This window comes from Muntiacus reevesi, chromosome X (genome assembly GCF_963930625.1).
Source record: "Muntiacus reevesi chromosome X, mMunRee1.1, whole genome shotgun sequence".
Taxonomy (NCBI): domain Eukaryota; kingdom Metazoa; phylum Chordata; class Mammalia; order Artiodactyla; family Cervidae; genus Muntiacus; species Muntiacus reevesi.
Window position 1 is genome coordinate 94,128,035 of NC_089271.1, and position 22,256 is coordinate 94,150,290.

The 22,256-nt window shown below is 35.0% G+C and overlaps 1 protein-coding gene across 1 annotated transcript in view; it reads right to left on the bottom strand.

Moving 5' to 3' along the window:
• Window positions 1-599: 599 nt before the first annotated feature.
• Window positions 600-22,256, bottom strand: part of FAM199X (family with sequence similarity 199, X-linked) — a 31,210-nt gene continuing 9,553 nt past the window's right edge. Inside the window, exons 2-6 of the mRNA XM_065915726.1 lie at window positions 21,229-21,448; window positions 10,377-10,526; window positions 9,974-10,135; window positions 8,285-8,551; window positions 600-6,991 (exon numbers count right to left, since the gene is read on the bottom strand). Coding sequence (XP_065771798.1) covers window positions 6,821-6,991; window positions 8,285-8,551; window positions 9,974-10,135; window positions 10,377-10,526; window positions 21,229-21,448 — 970 coding nt within the window. The 3' untranslated portion in view covers window positions 600-6,820. The remainder of the gene's footprint in view (window positions 6,992-8,284; window positions 8,552-9,973; window positions 10,136-10,376; window positions 10,527-21,228; window positions 21,449-22,256) is intronic.

A 22,256-nucleotide genomic window follows, 5' to 3' on the forward strand; every position in this document is an offset into this window, starting at 1 on the left:
CAATTATCTGCTGTTTTAAGGAAAAAGAAGCATATAGTGGGATCCTGCCAACCAAATGAATAAACTGGAATTTAAAACAGAAACTGGCACCCAATTTCCACATCATTCAAACATTAAATTGTATTCATAGTCAAGTGAAATAGTCAATATTTGAGAAATTTCTCCATTAAACCATCAATTTCACAGCTTAGATAGTGGCTTTAAGGAAGTAGAAAAGGAAATACAGCACACTCTTCCTCTCATACCAATCACTTATAAATAGTAACTGTGGGCAGCAGTTTTGAGTCACTGATTACCATTCACCGGTAAAATGATGATAGTGGTCACTACATAAAACATCAAATATCTAGATCTGTATTATTCAACAGAACTGTGATGATGGAAATGTTCTATATCCTGTATTTTCCAATGCAGTAGTCTCTTATCTTATATGGCTACAGCACTCTTGAAGTGGTACTAATGGAACCAAGAAGCTAAATTTTAATTTTCATTCATTTAAATAGCTACGTGTGGTTATGGGTTACCATAATAAACAGTATATACAGTTTTACAGTACCAAAGAAACATAAACACACAGATACACATTTCACTTAATATTTGACTCACATTTATTAAAAATTGAACATTACCAGAAAAGCATGAATTATATTGGCTTTATTAAACAAGCTCAATTAACTTACCTTTGACTAACAAATCAAAGCATTTAATATCACAAAAGGAATTTTGAGCATGAGGTCAATTCCAACCTCTGAAATCAAAAACAAATGAAAAGCAGCCAAGACGTTTTCCAAAGGAGAGAGCAACCACAGATCTCCCTCTAGTGGCAAGAGATAAAGTTGCTGCTGAAAGGCTGAACTGCTTCTGTACCAAAACATAAAACTGCTCACAGACATTACTTTTATATAACTTAAGAAAACTCTAGAAGGAAAATAGATCTGGTTTTTGTAAAAAACGTTAGACCTAATTTTCACTTACTATGAATTCTAATGCCTCTAAAAATCTGATCTTTCCAGGAGAAGAGAGATTTGTCAGTGACATCTGGGGAATTAGGACTTACACAAAACAAAAGCTATGGAGCCTTAACCAAACTGAGCAGAAGAGAAGAGAGAAATTTTTCTCTGTTGATAAATGTTCTAGGATGGGACATGAAAAGGAGTAGATTCAGAAGTATAAAGTAGTAAGCAGCAGTGGGTTTGTACAAATCCATGGTACATCAAAATATTACAAGTTTTTCATAACCAAAACACTTTTCATTCTTATAATCAGTTTCAAAAGACAGCTCTGCCACATTGCCATTTTAATTACAACCGTACATACTATATAGATTTAACTACTGAATGACTACTTTCAAGTACAAGAGGAAACTCAAAATAGAAGTGACTTGTGTTACAGCTATTGTTTTTCCCTCACAGCTTCAGGAAAAACAGCTTTTATATACACTGAAGTAAGTACAGAATGTACAGAAGACAGATATATAGATATATATATACAAAAGTGCATTAATACAGTAATACATTTAGCAGAAATACAGGAAAAAAATCCTGGTTAATAATCTGATACATTACAGTATTTAAGACTACTTGAAGATTCTCCAAACCAATCAACTTCCTACTTGCTTTGGTTATGATATTGGTGCTACATAACTAACCTTTGAAACTAAAACAAAAAATTGAAATTTTTAACCATCTGTGAAATGTTTTACATATACTGTATTTATCCTTAATAGCTTTTGAAAACAGTTCTATAAAACTCCCAACACAAAGATTTAGAATGGATAATACATATATCTAAATTAGAGTGTTCAAAGAGGAAATTAAATTGATCCACTATAGGAACAGACACAGTCTGCTCCATTCCTAAAAGCCTCAGCTTGGTAACCTAACCCCAAAGTCTCAACTTAAATCCAATTGGTCAGCTATTATTAAAGAGCAAGCAGCTCCACAAAACAAGCCATGGCTTCAGGCCACTGTTCCTTAGAACAATTCACAATAGGTAAGTGTTAACTTGTCGTTTATACATATTAATTCTACAACTACCTTTATATAGTCAAAATGCATATGTATAATTAGACTACTCTCCTCTTTTCTACCCCCACCCCTCACCACAAAAAAAGAACACAGATTTCCACAGGTTCCACTGACCACAAAGATGTAACAAAGAAATCCAACAATACCTACTGAAATCAGAGAAGACCAAATCAGTTTTTCCAAGTTCAGTATGGATATCAAATTTTAAAAAATTAATTTACCATTATGTTATCTAGGTTAAAACATTAACAACCTTAATTTAAAATACAATTGTGAAGTGTGTATTTAAAATACAATTACTGAAAACAAGTAATCTTCATATTAGAAAAAATATGTAAATAAAATTTTAGTGAGTCAACTTGGCTATACCATGCAACTTCCTATTTTTTGTCTTAAAATATTTTATTGAAGTATAGTAGATTTCTTACTCTTATTAATAATAGCCAGTTACTTAGAATTTGTCAAGTTCCTTCTAAGCCTTCTGGAATTTTCCAAAGAAATAAGAATTAAGCATTTCTAAGGAGATATGTTCTGATACTACACTGATAAGGATGCCTAGGTCTAAATATCTGTCAGATACCTCCCACCACTTAGCATAATTTAATTGTAAAGATAAAACTTATCTTACTTTGTCAGACTTAAAATGAATCCAAAGTTATCACAGTACACGTGTATACAAATATTTATTTTCTACCTAATAGTCCTTTTAAGGATTAAACTTACTTCTAGGTTTAGACATATTGAATGTCAGTGTGCTCAACATCAATACTATCATCTGACTGTAACTGCAAATTTTCCTATCAACCATCTCAAACTATAAACTGATTTTAAGTAACCCCTTCCCAGTTTGGAGCAAACATTTTTCTTGTAGACAGAAGTGTTATGAAGTTAAAGGGAAGAGGAATGTTACGCTATTACATAAATGAATACAAAGAATTGCTAAAGTTAACAAACAAATCAATTTGCTATATAATCTCTGATTTGAAGTACTTTTTCCTTGAAAATTATCTTTCCAGAGTTAACTCAACTTTAAAAAATATTCTTGGGAATTCCCTAGAAGCCCAGTGGTTATAACTCCATGCTTTCACTGCCGAGGGCCTAGTTTCAATCCCTAGTCAGGGAACGAAGATCCTGCAAGCTGCACAGTGAGGCCAAAAAATAAAATAAGTAAAAAAAAAAGTATTCTGCTTTATGACTTTTAACAGGGGAAAAAATAAACAAATACATTAAACTATACTCTAGATGACTTCAATGTTCTATGACCTAGCTGGGCCAAAAATCAAGTTATATAAGTGAAACTTAAGATCTGAAGGTTTTTGTTATGTACTCTATTATCATTGATTAGTTCGATATAATGCCTTTGCTTACTGATATCCAAGAACATGAGCATTTTATAAAATGAATTACAAGATTTAGATTACTTTTGAGTTTGGAAAAGCCTAATATTAACGAGAAGTATAGAGTTCACCTTTAAGGCACAGGAAGCTATAAAGAGTAAGCCACAAACAAAAGACTCTGCTAGAGAATCCTGGGAACAAGACTTTTCTATTTGTCATGAACTAACATTTTTGGCTTAAAAATGAAGACATTTGATAAATTTCACAATTTTTAAAGCTCATCACAATCTGGATACCTTTATATAGTAGTTTCTTAAATTTTTTCCTTCATGAGGGGAGCACTTTTAAGAGCTAAATAAAGTGAGATGTCTATCCAATCCATGGAGTCATCAAATTTCAAATCAGTTTCTGGAATTAATTCAGCAATATCTAGTTAACCCAAAGGACTGACAAAATGGACAAAACAGCCACCACTTAACTAAAAATGAGACGTCTCAAAAAATAAAGTTATTTTACTCTAAGTTCTTCTTGGGACAGAAGAACAGTATAAAGTCCTTTGTACCTCACTACACATTATACTACATTGCCTCACTTTAACTCAGTTGCAAAACTGTAGAAAAAAATACGCCATTTTGTTTAAATTCAAGGTTTGTACTTTTAAAAACCTGTGGTAGGGACTGACAGACTTCCACAAGGTCTTTTTTCCCCAGTTTTGTTGAGATATAATTGACATACACACAAGATCCCTAATAAATGTGAATAAATGTGATGTGACTTCATTATGCCCTTAATTAAGAAGTCTTATTTTTTAATCATGCCCTCATATAACAAGGCTTATTTTTAAAGGGAAAGAAAGACTTATTTGCTCTAATGTCAATTCTCTACAGCTGAGAATTGACAATGGAGCAAGTAAGTCTCACATTTTTATTAATCGGTTAGTTGAGGTTTATACTTTTTTATACTTTTAAAGAAAAAAAATGAGTTGGATTTGTTTTAAATTGAACTTAGAAAGAAATTAGATGAAATTTATTATTTATTCTAAGAAAGAAATAATTCAAACCTGAATTATCTACATGAGGCATTAAAACCTAAAAAAAAAGTATAACACGTTAACAAAGACGAGAATTTTTTGTCTTTTTCTGTTGTTTTATTGGGGGGGCGTAGGTAAAGACTTTGTAATCTCCCTCTTCAATCATAAGCAAACACAAATTGCTTATTTTTTTTTCCTGTTCTTTCTTTCAATCCCTTCCAAGCCACCTTACTGACCTATCTTCTAATTTATGGTACCATAAAGACAGTGCATCCAGATTTGTACAACACTTCATGGTGTATTTTACTATAAACACTCAAACCTTTATAAACTTTAAAAATTGGCTTTGTGACACTTTGGTAAATTTGCTTAACAGTGACTTAAGTTAAATCTATGGTAGTAAGACTGCAATTATTGGGAGAGTAGAGGAATTGGTCTTATTAGGATCTTCTTTTACTGGTCACTGTCAAGTAAATTGTTTCCAAGTATTTAACAGATACACGCTGCTCTAAGGTCTCCAAAAGGGGCCTGTTTTCCTTGAAGAGTAACTAAAGAGAATAGGCAGTCATTCCCTGGAATTTTGCTTTTGCTAAGAGCAGGTAGAGAATTCAGCTGTATTTGCTCTTCTATTTACTCTTTCTATATTTAGAAGGGAAAACACAACAAGGTGGACCCTTTCAATCTTCCTCAAGAGTATCCTGGGGTTTATCCCCAAGCTCTCTTTGGGCACTCTAAGCTAGTCAGAAGCACTAAAGAGGGGGTAAGAGGAAAGTCAGAGGGAGTACTCCAACTGACAACCATATACACATATATACCGTTATTTCAGTAAAATTTTAAAGTATGAATTTAGTAGTCTTCAAAATGTTACAACCATACCACAGACCTCAGTAAAACTGCAATATATAAAATTTTTCCCTCAGTTTCAATTCTTTAACTTTTGAAGAACCAAAATAAAAATTTCAAAACATGATTGTAAGCCAAGGTTATGCTGAGAATTAAGAATCTGCAGCTGAGAATTAAGGATCTACATTGTTAATCTTTTTAATGGATTACTTGATATGATACAGTGTAAAAAAAAAGTAGGAATTTATCAACCTCTGACTCTAGAGTTTAAAAAAATATTGACAACTCATCCTACAAAATCATGATTACCTCCAAAGTTTCCACAATAAAAACAAAATTATGAAAGTCAGAAAGCAGCTTGATTGTCAGTAGTATCAGTTTCCATTTTCTTTAACCCGTGTGAATGTTTAAAGATGTGTGGGAAAATAAAAGGAATCGCACTACTTATAACGTTCATGATAACAAACTCTTCAAGAAAACATTTAGAGACTCTATGATTTCACATTTAAAATTAGAGTACTATTAGTAGCCAAGAAGCAAAGGTTTTTTTATATCTCACTGCTCAGTGTATTTCTAGCGATTTACAGAATTTAGCAGAACTGTAAGGGTTTTCTTGAGTTAATTTTGAACATTAACTTGTTCACATGCCACAAAGCTGTTACATCAAATATTTAAAAATTAGAGCTGTGCTGAAAATAAAAAGACCTACAAAAAGAACTTGACAGAGGTGTTTCTTGCCTTTAAGACAGTTTCACAGCCTAAAATTTCAAAAAGCAGTGAAAAGTAGAACTGGTTGTTCTGCTTGCTGGATTTTTCCATTTGAATATTAATCAATGTAGCATTAAGTCTAAAATTCAGCTACTAGTAACATTATTTTCTCAGTAGTCATCACTTGCAGAAAGGATTCTGAATATACATAAAGTGAAAAACAAAAACAAACCTAACAAAAGATGTTAGGGCCTATTTTTTACACATTTGAGTTAATAATGAATGAAAACAAATAAACCTAATGAAGGCACTATTGTAAACAGTGATCCACATCCTATCCCTACAACCTCAAAAAAAAGACGTCCACTAGGAATTGAGAATTATGCTATGGCCCTTCAGAAAAACTAAGAAATCACAACATTAAGAAACTGAATTATGATCTCTACACATTCTATACTGACATAATAAATTATCTGTCAGCAGTACCTTGAAATCTCCTAAACTGTTAAAGTACTAGTCTGAAAAAGTCCACTTAACCACTCTGAAGTTTAAATAGTCAAAACATTTACTAAATCAGTGGTTCTTAAAACTAGAGTGTGTGGCAGAATAACCTGGTACCTGTTAAAACACAATGCTATGCCCCTTCCCCAGCATTTCTGATTCACTAGGTCTGGGGTGGGACCCAAGAGTATGCATTTCTAATAACATCTCAGGTGATGCTGAAGCTACTGGTCCGAGGACCACCTGCTGAGAACCACAGACCTAAATTATTAATGGTATGTCAGCACAGCCCTAACCAAAAGTTTGGTCATGATGCATGTAAACAAATAAGGACAGAATAATGCTTAGAAACAATGCCGATAAATTCACCCTTATTACATCAAAACATCTACATCTGCTTCATGATCTTCCTCAGTCACTTTCAAGGACAGCACTTCTTCATTAAGGAAGAGCCCACTGAGCCTCTCCTTCCGAGCCTGCCTCTGCTCTTTCAGCTGCCTCTTGCGTAAGGCCTTCTGCTGTAACTTCCGCTGTTTGGATCGCTTCTGTCAAAATAAAAATTTCTAAATCAGTGAGGTTCAGTTCTGGCATATCCACCCCAAAGTACTGTATGGATCAAATTCAATATTTTCTGAATAGAGATGTTCAAATTCATCTGCAGTACAATCCTGGTTCTAGTAAGTGAGCCATTAGCTTAGGCATGAAAACAATTCTTCAAGATTCTATATTTACGGTGTTTGACCAGGGAATCTTCTGATTAGGAAGGTTTGAAACTTGATCATTTGACTAGTTATGGATAACCAATCATTTCTAAGGCTTTTTTTATATTAAATTAAGGTACACTGGTGTCAGTGCAGAAGAAACATGCAGTGAACAATAATGAATACAAATGTAGAGAACACTGTCAAAATCTCTAAGGCTTATGCTTCAAAGGTGCCTTTCATCCAAAAGCATTAGCAATTTTACAATGGCTGGGAAAGAACCATGTCTTTTTCATATTAAGCAAATACCATCTATTAAGCCCATCAGAAACCCACTGGGTACTCTATTTCTTGCCACTGGTGAACAGATGCCAAAAAAGAATGACCACATACACAGAGGAAACCCTTGGCAACCAACAAAGCTGGCTATGTTTCTGCTACTTTGGTTAAGAACCAAGTAAAGAATCACTTTCCAGGAAAAGTCACCACTGGGTTCCCAAGAGTTATAGAGACACCCTTATCATCTGTAAGTTGGCTCCACACTGTCACCACTGCAAGGAAACGAACTCTCCTGCTAAGTATCACAGAACTATTCTATATACATTTAAACTTTCTATTTCTTATGCACTCAAAAATATTATAGTTTTCTCAACTGTGAAAAGAGTAGTCAGAAATTAGAGAAAACATTATTACATTTTAAAAAGAGCTACAAAGAAATATTCATGATTAAAACTTCAAGAAAACATTTAACACACACACACACACAAGACATACAGGACATTTTTAGGAGCTAATAGACAGCAACATCAGCAACCTAGTGAGATCTGCTTAATAGTAAGTTGCAGTCAGTATTGCAATCTTGAGACTCATTCATTATTTCCATCAATTTATCTTACTTAAAACAGACACAAAAATCAGATAAAATTGAAGGTAATATGGCTATAGGTCAAAACAGCATTTCAAAGCACTCAGTGTAGAGGGCTTTGTTCAAAAGCAGAGAATTCTGCTTGCTCAATTAAAATCAAAACCCACAGGCATCTATAGAGCAGGATAATTTTAACTCTTCAAGAACTGTATATGAAGGAACACTAACGTTAATATTGAAAGGTAAAGTTTTGTATTGATTAGACGTTTTACTTTTGAATCCCGAATCCGCTCTGCTGCACTTGCAGACAAGTTGCTGTCACTGTGTGCTCGACTCATGTTGGCACTGGAGTTTGAAGCAGAGTTTCCAACACTGGACCCACTGCTGCTTGCAGAACTGACCATGCTGGCACTGCTGCTGCTGGCACTGGCACTGGCACCGCTCACTCCACTGGTGCTTGCACAACTAAAGTTGCTTCTCTTCCAGGCCTCTCTTGTGGGCCGTAGGCGAGGGCTATGCTCCTTGATATAGTTTCTGACCTTGGAACAGACAGGCAAAAACTGGTTAGTACTGTACCTTGATGTTCTGCACTCAAAATAATGGAGAAAAAAGAATATTGTACTTAAAGATTGTCAAAAGTGCTACAGATGCATATAGATAGATCAGAAAGACAAAAGAAATCTCTAAATGTAGAAACAAGTACCAGAAAAATTCTGGTGTTCAAAACTTTAGAATATATACTTAAAAAAATCTAGCTTCATAATATTTAAAGTATATTCAGTAAATGATAAGCTACTAGCTTCCAGAATTTAGGAGTGTAAGAAAAATAACACTAGAAACAGAAACTAACAATAAAATAGGTAAGAGTAGGCATTTTTTAAAAGGTTGCCACTTAAGTATGCCGCTGATTATATTAGAGTGTTTCCTAGATCTTAGGTAGGGGCCCATAATACCTGTCTTCAAATGCAAGGCATCAATTTACCATACTAGTGAAAAATGGGCTGGAATGTAGAAAATTATATAGTATGTCTGTTGAGAGAAACACTGAAATGAGGAAAATTTCTCATAAATGATGACAAATACAAAAATTAAAATGTTCACTCAAGTATAGCTCTCAATAACATTTTGATTCTCTCCACTGGTCTTTTGTAAGATGAGTTGGAATAAGTCTATACCTTAGCATAATAACTCCTTAAATTGTGAAGTCAAATTTCAAAACCTATATAACTAGAAAGTAGGTTCTAGATCCAAATGATCCCAGAAAGGTATGGCCACATGAGATATACATAAAACCTCTTAAAATCACATGTTCTAATATTACATTTCACAGCAGTGATTTTGACCTTAATTATCTATATATTTATATATGACTATTCAAGTCATATATGACTGTTCAAGTATAAAAAGCAGAGATATTACTTTGCCAACAAAGGTCTGTCTCGTCAAAGCTATGATCTTTCCAGTAGTCATGTATGGATGTGAGAGTTGGGCTATAAAGAAAGCTGAGCACTGAAGAATTGATGCTTTTGAACTGTGGTGTTGGAGAAGACCCTTGAGAGGCCCTTGAACTGCAAGGAGATCAAACCAGTCCATCCTAAAGGAAATCAGTCCTGAATATTCATTGGAAGGACTGATGCTGAAGCTGAAACTCCAATACTTTGGCCACTTGATGTGAAGAACTGACACATTGGAAAAGATCCTGATGCTGGGCAAGATTGAAGGCAGGAGGAGAAGGAGACAACAGAGGATGAGAAGGTTGGATGGCATCACCGACTACAATGGACATGAGTTTGAGTAAACTCTGGGAGTTGGCAGTGGACAGGGAGGCCTGGTGTGCTGCAGTCCATGGGGTCGCAAAGAGTCAGAGACAGCTGAGCTACTGAACTGAACTGATTCAAGTACACATGTTATAAAACAATGGTATTTTTAATAGCTGTAGAATCTGTATTTTCTTTACATACCTGCTTCAGTTTTTCATCTGTGAGACAGTTAAGTTCAATAATAAACTCACTGTCAGTAGGGGAGATTTGAGCAGAAGGATCAATTATTTTAATAATATCAAGTTGTTCCCGAAGACCCATCTCAGTACTGACTTTACGACTCAGATACTCAATATATTCCACCTATGTGATGAAAAATTATAATAAATAAGATCAATGCCAAAACCTCTGATCTTTTAGTGTGCAACTTATAATATGTTTAAGTATCAGAAACACTTATATTTTTCCATGCAAAACAATTAGAACTCAAATTCATATTTACTAAGCAATCCACATTTATCCAGTAGCTTTAAATTAGACAATACATCAAGCTTCACATATTCTCCACACATACGCTTTTAATTAAGAATGTCAAGATCTCTACCTGCTCATCATTTGTCATTGCACTCCAAGGAAGTTCATCTAAATTCTGGTGCTTGTTTTTCTTTTTAGGAAGCAGGCAAGGTGAACTTGGAATACTGGGTATGACATCAGAAAGTACGTCACTCCCACTGGCAATGTCACTGCCAGGTAACTTTATAAAAATAAGGAGAAGGTAGGGAAAGAAAAATTAAAAGCAAGAGTTTAAATGCCATGTTTCATATTGACCAAAAATTACTTTAATAAAAGACTAATGACAAATACTGAATCAGAAGACATTAACTCTGATCCACTCCTATTTTATACAAAGCAGCAACATCAACATACTCTCTATATATGTAGTCAGTTATTCAGTGAGTGGTATTTTTCAAAAGTTTAAAATCACAATCAAAGCTCATTAAAATGCTAACTTAAGAATCACTCATCATTAAGGTTTTAAATTCATGTGAATGCAGACTAGGGCCCACATTGCATAATGAATAAGGAGCGCTAGTCTCCATCTCAAGAAACCTGAGTGATCTGCCACTATCTGGCTCTTTGCCAGACACTGTGCTAGACATACTGCCAATACAAAGACAAATAAATCATGGCCCTTGTCCTCATGTTTGTATTAATAACCTCAAGACAATTAAAATAATTTCAAATATGTTGTTAATATGTACCCACGGCACTGTAACAGGTACACGGAATCCAAAGGAGTCTAAGTCATAGTCCTTACACAAGAACTTTATATTCTACTTGGAAAGATAACACAGTAGCACAAACATATAATTATACAACATAACAAATAACAAATGCACATTTGAGATGACAAGTCATCAATGGAAATACCTAGCAACAAGTTGAAGCTGCAAGATTAAAGCTTAGAGTACTACTAGGGGACAGGCACTGGTGAGTCAATTGTATAGAAGAGATGTGTGAAGCCACAGAAAGGAGGTGGATCACTATGCAAGGTGATCATGTTTACAATGAAGTTATCTAAGTTAGCTATTCCCCTTTAAAAACTACATTTTCACTTTGATAGTCATTGATGAATCCAAGTACATAAGTGACATCCAACAATCTATAACTTCCTTCAAAATCTCATTAACTAACATTGCTTGAATTGTTCACCCTTAGCCCAAATGTCAGTGTAATAGTCAGTATTAAGAATGATTGCTGAATGCACGCACAAAGGCCATTGTTTTCAGTTTTTAATGTCAATAAAATATTTTGCTATTTCCCCTTTGAAAAACTTCAAATCACAACATTACTATGTTAAAGATCCTCCTGGGGTTCCTAAAACAAAACGAGATACTACTTATCAGATAAAAGGCCTCCCCTACTTCAAACTACTTTGATAAACTAGGTAGAGAAAGGAACTTTCAAAATATCTATACTCTCAAAAGATAAGAAAAAATTTCATCTAAATCTTTAGCAAATATCTGCTAAGTGCCAGACTACATGTTAAGCATTTTAATTTGTCCTTTTAATTCTATTTACATGGTTGTTGGAGGGTGGGTGGTAAAAAAAAACAGGCAATTAATGGTCCTTTGGCCATTTTTTTTCTGGGGAGAAGTAAAAGATCCCAGAGTTCAAATCCCAGCCCCACTGCTTACTAGCTGTGTGATCTTATAGAGGTTAGTTCCCTTCTTTGAGCCTAAGAGTCTTCAGTAAGTTATGGTTACTATCATCCATCTCAAAGGACTGTTGAGAGATTTAAATGAGGTAACATGCCTGGCACATAGGTGATACTCAATAAATTGAAGTGTGTCCTTCTTTCTGTACCTTGCCATGGTTTTAAAAAGAAAGGAACAAGCAGGAGGGGGAATCGGGATGGGGAACACATGTAAATCCATGGCTGATTCATGTCAATGTATGACAAAAACCACTATAATATTATAAAGTAATTAGCCTCCAACTAATAAAAATAAATGAAAAAATAAATAAATAAAAGCCAAAAAATAAAAAAATAAAAAGAAAGGAACATAAACTCTGAGAATACTTCATATTGCTTAAAGTGGCTGGGTTAAGTTTCACATGTTAGTCTCTAAGAATGACAGCATGGGGAAAAGGAAGAGGCATTCACATAAAGAGAATAATAAAACCATAGGTAGAAGGGGAAAAAAACCAACACAGGATGAGATTAAGAAGACCTATATAATTAAAACAGAAAATCAGTGCTAGGGATTTAAAAGCTTTACAAATGAACCAGAGCTATTATATGATATAAAGAAGTAGGCCAATAACATTTCTAAATAGAAGAACTATGGCAGTTCTAATTCCAGTTTTTTAAGAGATCTCCACACTGTTCTCCACAGTGGCTGTACTAGTTTGCATTCCCACCATATGACCCAGCAATCCCACTTCTGGGCATACACACTGAGGAAACCAGATCTGAAAGAGACACGTGCACCCCAATGTTCATCACAGCACTGTTTATAATAGCCAGGACATGGAAGCAACCTAGATGCCCATCAGCAGACAAATGGATAAGGAAGCTGTGGTACATATACACCATGGAATAGTACTCAGCCATTAAAAAGAACACATTTGAATCAGTTCTAATGAGATGGATGAAACTGGAGCCCACTATACAGAGTGAAGTAAGCCAGAAAGATAAAGACCAATACAGTATACTAAGGCATATATATGGAATTTAGAAAGATGGTAACAATAACCCTATATGCAAAACAGAAAAAGAGACACAGATGTACAGAACAGAATTTTGGACTCTGTGGGAGAAGGCGAGGGTGGGATGTTTCGAGAGAACAGCATCGAAACGTATATTATCTAGGGTGAAACAGATCACCAGCCCAGGCTGGATGCATGAGACAAGTGCTCGGGCCTGGTGCACTGGGAAGACCCAGAGGAATCGGGTGGAGAGGGGGGTAGGAGGGGGGATTGGGATGGGGAATACATGTAAATCCATGGCTGATTCATGTCAATGTATGACAAAACCCACTGCAATATTGTAAAGTAATTAGCCTCCAACTAATAAAAAAAAAAAAACTGAAAAAAAAAAAGCAGTATGGGGGCTTCCCTGGTGGTTCAGTGGTTAATAATCCTCCTGCTAATGCAGGGGACATGGGTTCAGTCCCTGGTCTGGGAATATCCCACATGCCTTGGAGCAACTAAGGCTATGTGCCACAACTACTGAGCCTGTGCTCTAGAGCCTGAGAACCGCAACTACTGAAGCCCTCGCACTGTAGAGCCTGTGCTCTGCAAGAAGAGAAGCCAATACAATGAGAAACCTGCGCACCTCAACAAAGACTTGCTCCTGCTCATTGCAACTAGAGAAAGTCCACACCCAGCAACGAAGACCTAGTGCAGCCATAAATAAATAAATAAATAAATAAATAAATAAATAAAAAAAATTTTTAATAAAATGCAGTATGGAAACAAAATAGAGGAAAGACTGGAATTAGGAAGCTCTTGTTGTGATTCGGACCTGGACTAAGATAAGCATCTCACATGTGTGGATGTGAGAGTTGGACTGTGAAGAATGCTGAGCGCCAAAAAATTGATGCTTTTGAACTGTGGTGTTGGAGAAGACTCTTGAGAGTCCCTTTGACTGCAAGGAGATCCAACCAGTCCATCCTAAAGGAGATCAGTCCTGGGTGTTCATTGCAAGGACTGATGCTGAAGCTGAAACTCCAGTACTTTGGCCACCTCATGCAAAGAGTTGACTCATTGGAAAAGACCCTGATGCTGGGAGGGATTGGGGGCAGGAGAAGAAGGGGACAACAGAGGATGAGATGGCTGGATGGCATCACCGACTCGATGGATGAGTTTGAGTAAACTCCGGGAGTTGGTGATGGACAGGGAGGGCTGGCGTGCTGTGATACATGGGATCGCAAAGAGTCAGACACAACTGAGCGACTGAACTGAACTGAAGATATGCAAAAACGGAAAGAAAAATGGGAACAGAGAGGGAAATTTTCAAATGAAATACAATTTACAAGACTATTTGATAACTGAATAGATAAGGATAATAATCAACAGGGGCTACCCAGGTGATGCAGCTGTAAAGAATCCACCTGCCAATGCAAGGGATTCAGGTTCGATCCCTGGGTCAGGAAGATCCCCTGGAGTAGAATATGGCAACCCGCTCCAGTATTCTTGCCTGGAAAATTCCACAGACAGAGGAGCCTGGTGGGCCACAGTCCATGCAGTCGCAAAGAGTCAAACATGTCTAAGCACACGGCACACAATAGTTAAATGACCATATGTGAGACCAGAAGAAAATTGGCAACATTTCAGTCATACAACCCATCCAGGTTAACACACAACCCTTAAAGACCTCATTTTTTTATGACAAGAGACCTGAAGTAATGTTATATAGATCTTCTAGTCCAATACCTCACTTTATAAGTAAGGAAAAAATGATATCCAGGGAGGGTCATACGGTTAGTGGCAGCATTCAAATCAGGACACAAGTCCAGTACTTTCAACTATATCAGGCTGTCTTGCCCTGCAGGTAGTTTGGAATGAGAGAAGAAGGCAATTTGGGATATGGTGAGTTTGCAGTGATAATGAGAAAGCCAAGTACAAGTGTTCTTTGAAATTACAATAATCATTTTTCAATACAGTATAAGACATGTCACAAAGCAGAGTCTTTTTTCCCCCATGGAAACACAGTAATTGGAAGTTGCATTACTGATTAAGGATTCAGCATCAGATAATGGGTTAGCACTAAATAATAAGGTCATTCAAGTGGAGATGTCAAGTAGCCAATTGGAGATATGGGATTACAGTTGCAGATGTACAGAACAATTAACTGTATGGACTCCTGTGTATTTATTAGAGTAGCAATTTTCCATTTTATAACTGAATATATTTCAGAATCAAAATGGTTAATAATTCTCATATTTTTCATGGGCAACAATATTTTGTATATTTATATTAGAATCAGTAATTGTGACAAGGAGAACTAAATCAAACCTCTGCCATATTTTCTGTAGCATGCAGCAAAATTTTATGAGTAAGCTCATTTCTGTAACAGCTGATGTACAATTTCAAATTGCACCACTAGGTTTCAAGCATGACAGCTGTATTACTCACTTTCTAAATTTTCTATGCTCTCCTGCTCAACAATAAAATAATTTCTTAAGCTCTAAGACTAGTCAAATATATCTTTAACAATAAAAGGACTGCAAGCAAAGAAAACTATGTGCAAGGCAAAATGCTCTGATGCAACTTCAAATGCTAAGGTGTTTTTCATTCTAAGGTTGAAATCCTGCCTTATCAGGTAGTTAGCGTTTCTCTTCAGAGAGAATCTATGAATCATTTAATATTTATTCTAGTAGTAACTGAAACATCTGTTTAGAAGAAAGATTTAAACATATGTAGATTTTAATCAGGACAGAGGTAATATGAATTTTTTAACTACAGTCAATGATTTTTAGCCTATATTAATCCTAACACATAATTTGTAATTATCTTCTAGGGTAATTTACTATTCATCACTATGAGATCTCCCAAAGACAAGAGAGCTTTTTAAACCTTTCAGCATATTTAAACAGCAAATATCCATGGTAACAGAGTACCTACACTCCAATTTCAGAAGTGGGAAAACACATTACTAAGGCAGGCCTTAGTTTGTTTCAATGTTGTAGTCAGTCCTGTGCATTAATGGTGAGTGGTTGGGGATAGTTTTCCACTCCACTCATAAAATGAACAAAGAAGTCAGCAATTAAGATTTTAAAGTGCCTGCCATTTTGCAACATTATCCATGATAAGAACTCTAAATAAGTCACATGAGAGTTTTGATGTATATACTGACAGTTCAATGGTCTTAATGTCCAGTGTTTCCTTAAATATGTTCTGGGCAGCAAGGGTTCAGTAGGACCTTAATGGTTGTGGTTTAAGTAAGGGTCTTCTGATGATTAAACTGTGGGAGACACCATATTAAACAACAACAACAAAACAGAATTCTTTGTGCAGAATTACAAACCACCTTTAATATATAAACCTGCCCCATGAATCTCTAAAGGAGAGCATTTCCCCGTGCTTACTTAACCAGACAAATCAATTATTCTTCAATATGAAACTCCTACCTTGTTCATTAACCAAAAGAAAGACCAAGCTGAGGAGGTACCTGCGTTAACCCAACACAAGTCATACATTTCACATATGATATCACTTTTCTTCTTTGCAATAAATCCATGAGTTTGTTATTAGATATTAAATACAAAGTGTGCACTTCAAAAAAATGAGACAGTGGGAAGTAAAGGAGCAAAGAATGAGAATTTGTGATTAGCAGAGGCAAACTATTATATATAGGATGGATAAATAACAAGGTCCTACTGTACAGCACAGGGAACTATATTAAATATCCTGTGATAAACCATAATGGAAAAGAATATATATATATATATACACACACACACTATATATATGGGAGTGTGTATGTGTATAACAGAGTCACTTTGCTGTACAGAAGAAATTAATACAATATTGTAATCAACTATACTTCAATAAAATTTTTTTAAATGAGGCACTGAAGAATAAAAAGGTATAATATCTAAACAAAAATGCACACTATTATTTATAATAGAAAAAAACTGAAACAGATATGAATAGAGGAATGGTTTCATAGGTTCTGGAATATCTAGTACCAGGAATATTATGTAGTTATCAAATGAATAATTTAAATATCACAAAAAAGTTTATATGTTAAATGAAAAGTTTTTATTACAGCATCTTATCCAGAAGAAAAGCTAACACTGCCCAATTCATTCTGTAAGGTCAAAGTGATACAGAGGCATCACAAGAAAGGAAAACTACAGACCAATATCTCTTACGAATACCTATGCAAAAATCTTCAGGAAAATAGTAGCAAACCAAATCCAGCAGCAATTTAAAAGGATTATATACCATGAGCAATTATGATTAATCCCAGGAATGCAAGGGTGAATCATTATTAGAAATCAATATACTACATCACACTAACAGAATGAAGAGAAGAAACTGCATGATCATCTTAACAGACGTGCAGAAAAAGCATGTGACGAAATCTAACACCTTTTCAGATTAAAAACACAGAACTAGGAATAAAAGGGAAATGCCTCAATATGACAATAAAGAACATCTGTGAAAAACCTACAGCTAACATACTCAATAGTGAAAGACAAAGCTTCTCACCTAAGATAAGGAAAAAAACAAGGATGCCTGCTTTTGCCAGGGGTATCTAGATCTTCTCTCTTTCAACATTGTACTAGAGATCTCATCAGGGCAATTAAGCAAGGAAAAAAAGTATCCAGATTGGAAAGGAAAAAACAAAACTACATATTCATAGATGGAGGAGATCTCGCTCTGTCATGTTCAACTCTTTGCAACCCCGTGGAAGGTACCCTACCAGGCTCCGCCGTCCATGGGATTTTCCAGGCAAGAATACTGGAGTGGGCTGCCATTTCCTTCTCCAGGGGTATTCATAGAGGACATGATCTTAAATACAGAAAACCCTAAAGAATCTATACACAAAAAATTATTTAAAATGAGTTCAGCAAAGTTGCAGGATACAAAACTAATATATGAAACACAACTGTATTTCTATACACTAGCAGTGAATAATCCAACAAATGAAATCAAGAAAACAACTCCATTTACAACTGTATTGAAAGAATAAAATGTTTAGGAATAAATAAACTGAACCAAGGAACTAAAAGCCTTAATTAAACATAGAAAACTATTTAAAAAATCACTGACAGAAATTAAAGAAGGCCTAAATACATTCCAGCTCATGTTTATGGACTGGAATATTTAATAATACTATTAAGATAGCAACATTCCCCAAATTATCTACAGATTCAATGAAATCCCTATCAAAATTCTAACTTCCCTTTTTTGAAGAAGTGACAACCTGGTCCTAAACTTTGATAAAAAAGAACAAAGTTGCAGAACTCATACTTCCTGATTTCTAATCTTGTTACAAAGCTACAGTCATCAAAACATAACTTGCCATAGATAGATATATGAATTAGTGGAACAGAATCAAGAGTCCAGAACTAAACCTATATATGTCTATGACCAATTCATTTCCACAAAGGTACTAAGACCATTAGATAAGGAAAAAATACAGTCTTTTCAACAAGTGGTGCTGGGACAACTGGATATCTACATTCAAAAGAATGAATCTGGAACTCCTACCTTATACCATAAACAAAAAGTAACTCAAAAGGATCGAAGACCTAAAATGTAGGAACTAATTAAAGCTATAAAATTCTAAGAAGGAAACAGATGAAAAAATGTGCATGATCTTGGATTAAGGGATGGTTTTTAAAATATGACATGATAAGCATAGAACTCAAGAGAATATAAATTGGAATTCTTTAAAAGTTAAATTTTTGTGTATTAAAGGACACTATATTAAGCGAACAGACACAAGCAAGTGAAAAGACAACACAAATAATGGGAAATATTTTTGCAAATCATGTATATGATAACGGTCTAGTAGTCATCATATATAAAGTATTCTTACAATTCAAAAATAAAAGACAACACAACTTGAAAATGGGCAAAGGATTTGAAAAGACATTTTCCCAAAGAAGATATACAAATAGTCAATAAGATAAGAAAAGATGCTCAACATCATTAGTAATTAGGGAAATGCAACTCAAAATCACAATAACATACCAACCTTACACACAGTAGGATGGTTGTAATAAAAAAGACAGACAATATGAAGTGTTGGAAAGGAAGTGGAGAAACTGGAACTTTCATGTATTGCTAGTAGAAATGTAAAATGGTACAGCCACTTTGGGAAACATTTTGGCAGTTTCCCAAAAAAGTGAACATAAAGTTATCACATGACCCAGCAAATCTCAATGTATCCTCAAGAGAATTAAAAATAAAAATCCATATGAAAACATATACCTGAATGTTCATAGTAGTAGTATTCATAATAGCTCCAAAGTGGAAACAATCCATCAGTTGATGAATGAACTAAACAAAATGTGATGTATCTATAAAATGGAATAGTCAGTCATAGAAAGAAACTGCTATGGACTAGATGTTTGTCACCCCCTAAATCCGCATCTTGAAGCCCTAATCCCCAATATGGTATTTGAAGGTGGGGCTTTGGGAGGTAATTAAGTTTATAAGAAGTCAAGAAGGTGGAGCCCTTGTGATGGGACTGGTGACCTTATAAGGGAACCAAAAGAGGATATTGCAGAAGACAGCACCTGCAAGCCAAGAAGAATATGCTCACCAGAACCTGTCCATGATGGCATTCTTATCTTGGACTTTCAGATTCCAGAACCATGAGTGTTTGTTTTTTAACGCACCCAGTCAATGATATTTGTTACAGTAGCCCGAGCTGACTTAAGACAGGAATGATATACTCTTATGTGCTATAACCTGGATGAACTTTGAAAACAGTAATGCTAAGTGAAAGAGCACAGACACAAAAGGCCACATATTACACGAGTACATTTATATTAAATGTCCAGATAGGTAAATCCATAGAGAAAGCAGAAGAGTGGTTGCCAGGTGACAGGGTGAAATTAGGACTATCCACTAACAGGTATGGGTTTCTTTTGAGGTGATGTAAATATCCTGGACTTAGATATGGTGGTGGTTGCACAACATTGTGAATATATTAAAATCTCTGAATTATACATATTAAAATTATTAAAATGGTACCTTTTTTCTAAATTTTTAACATTTTTTATCCAAATCATATTCATAACTACATATGAAACAGAAGCATTTGAAATAAAATAAAATACAAAAATAAAGTGGTTGTAGATTATTTCTTCCTCTTTAAAAACCTCTTATTTTTCAGCATAGTATTGTTTATAACTAGAAAAAACTGAAATCAACCTAAATATTTATTAGGGAAATGATTCAATTATGCTTCAGTTATTGAAAAGAATGAGATAAAGTAGTTGAAACTGCTATCACTGAGGTGGCCAGGGATCACACCTGTGCCCCCTTCAGTGGAAGCACAGTCTTAACAGCTGGACTGCTAGGGAAGTCCCTTTGTGTGCCTTTGTAACACTGTGCAAACATACTGTATCTGTATAAGCTCTTAATGGTGGTAACCACAGCAGAGTTGGACTTGGAGACTTATTTTTAATTGTATGCCGTTCAATATTATTTAATATTTTAATAAAAATTTCTCAAAATAAAATGTTTGACTCCTCTTTTGTACAACAATTTCAAGTACCTAGAAGGTGATATTCAAGCATACACTGAATATAACAGTTTCTGTATGCAAAGAAAGCTTCTTAAAATGTTATTGTCTTTGTTGTTGTTCTCTTTTACAATCAGAAAATGGATGTTGCAATAACATGATCTACATTTTCTGAAGAATTGTTTGGAAATGCTGCCTCATAATGACAGCAATTTGCCACAAAGCCATTTTATAATGTGTTATGATGTGCCACAGAAGAAAAACACTGTTAGGTGGAAAACATCTCTACATATGAAGAGAATACAAAATGAGAAATTATATTCCTGACAACAATGAAAAATTATGTACTATGGAGTGGTTTGTGATCTTATATAATATGACCCTGGTGTAAAATTATTATACCTATAAGGACATGAAGGCCATTTATTACTAAAGAGAAAATTTGCTTGGATTAATACATAGAAAGGTACTGATGATATATATATTAAGAGGAACATTATACAAGTACTAAATTACATGAAAATGTACAAAGGTCACCTGCAGCATGAGAAGCCTAAAAGGTACATTATCAAAAATAAAGGATACATATTTCTTCTAATTCTTAATGCTGTCAGAGAATCTCTAGGACTGAATAAAAATTGGGAGAAATTTACTTTGAGGTAGAAATGAAAATACTGAAACAGAAATTCATACTTCTACTTATGGAGTAATAATGGCAATATAAGAAAAAAAAACCTACCTGCCATTCAAATTCGCTATCTGACCAATCCCAGTATGTGCTAATAGAAGAAGAGACATCACTGCAGACACTCCCTTCAGGAAATAAATCAAAAGATGTGAACTCTTGATCATCTAATAGGGAATAGCAATCATCTTGATCTCCAACAGAAACGGATGAAAACAGTTCTTCACTGCATTCTGAGCTGGCCACACTCGTTCCACAGGAAGTTAAGTTCCACCTTAAAAATGACACAAAATCAATCACAACAGAAACTATAGATTCCATACAATTTTTTAAGATACAAACAGTTCAGTTCAACTGCTCAGTTGTGTCCGACTCTTTGCGACCCCATAGACTGTAGCATGCCAGGCTTCCCTGTCCATCACCAACTCCCAGAGCTACAAACAAGATATATTTATTGCATTTATGAGGAATATGACCATATTTCTAGATACAATGATACAATAATTATTTTCAAAAGAGCTCTATCTTTTAAAGATATATAGTAAAATATTTATGAATATGTCTGGAACCTATCTCAAAATTATATGGAAGGGATTGAGGAATGAGTGCATGTTCAGTCACTTCAGTCGTCTGACTGTGCAATCCTATGAACTGTAGTCTGCCAGGTTCCTCTGTCCATGAGATTCTCCAGGCAAGAATATTGGAGTGGATTGCCATGCCCTCTTCCAGATCTTCCTGACCCAGGGATAGAACTTACATCTCTTAGGTCTTCTGCATTGGTAGGTGGGTTCTTTACCACTAGGGCCACAGATAGGGGCATTGATAAAGTACACTGCCATATGTAATTACTGAAGCTGTATGATGGGCATATGGGGTTCATTACATTATTCTCTACTGTTATATCTGACTGGAGCCAGAATGAATTAAAATTCTTGCTCTGTCATTTGCCTGCTGTTTGATCTTAAACAAAACAAATCTTCGCCAAGCCTGGGTCATCATCTTTAAAATGCAGTTACTATGAACATTATATGAGAATGCATACAGAGCACTCAGTGGATATAAAATGTGCTCAATACATGGCG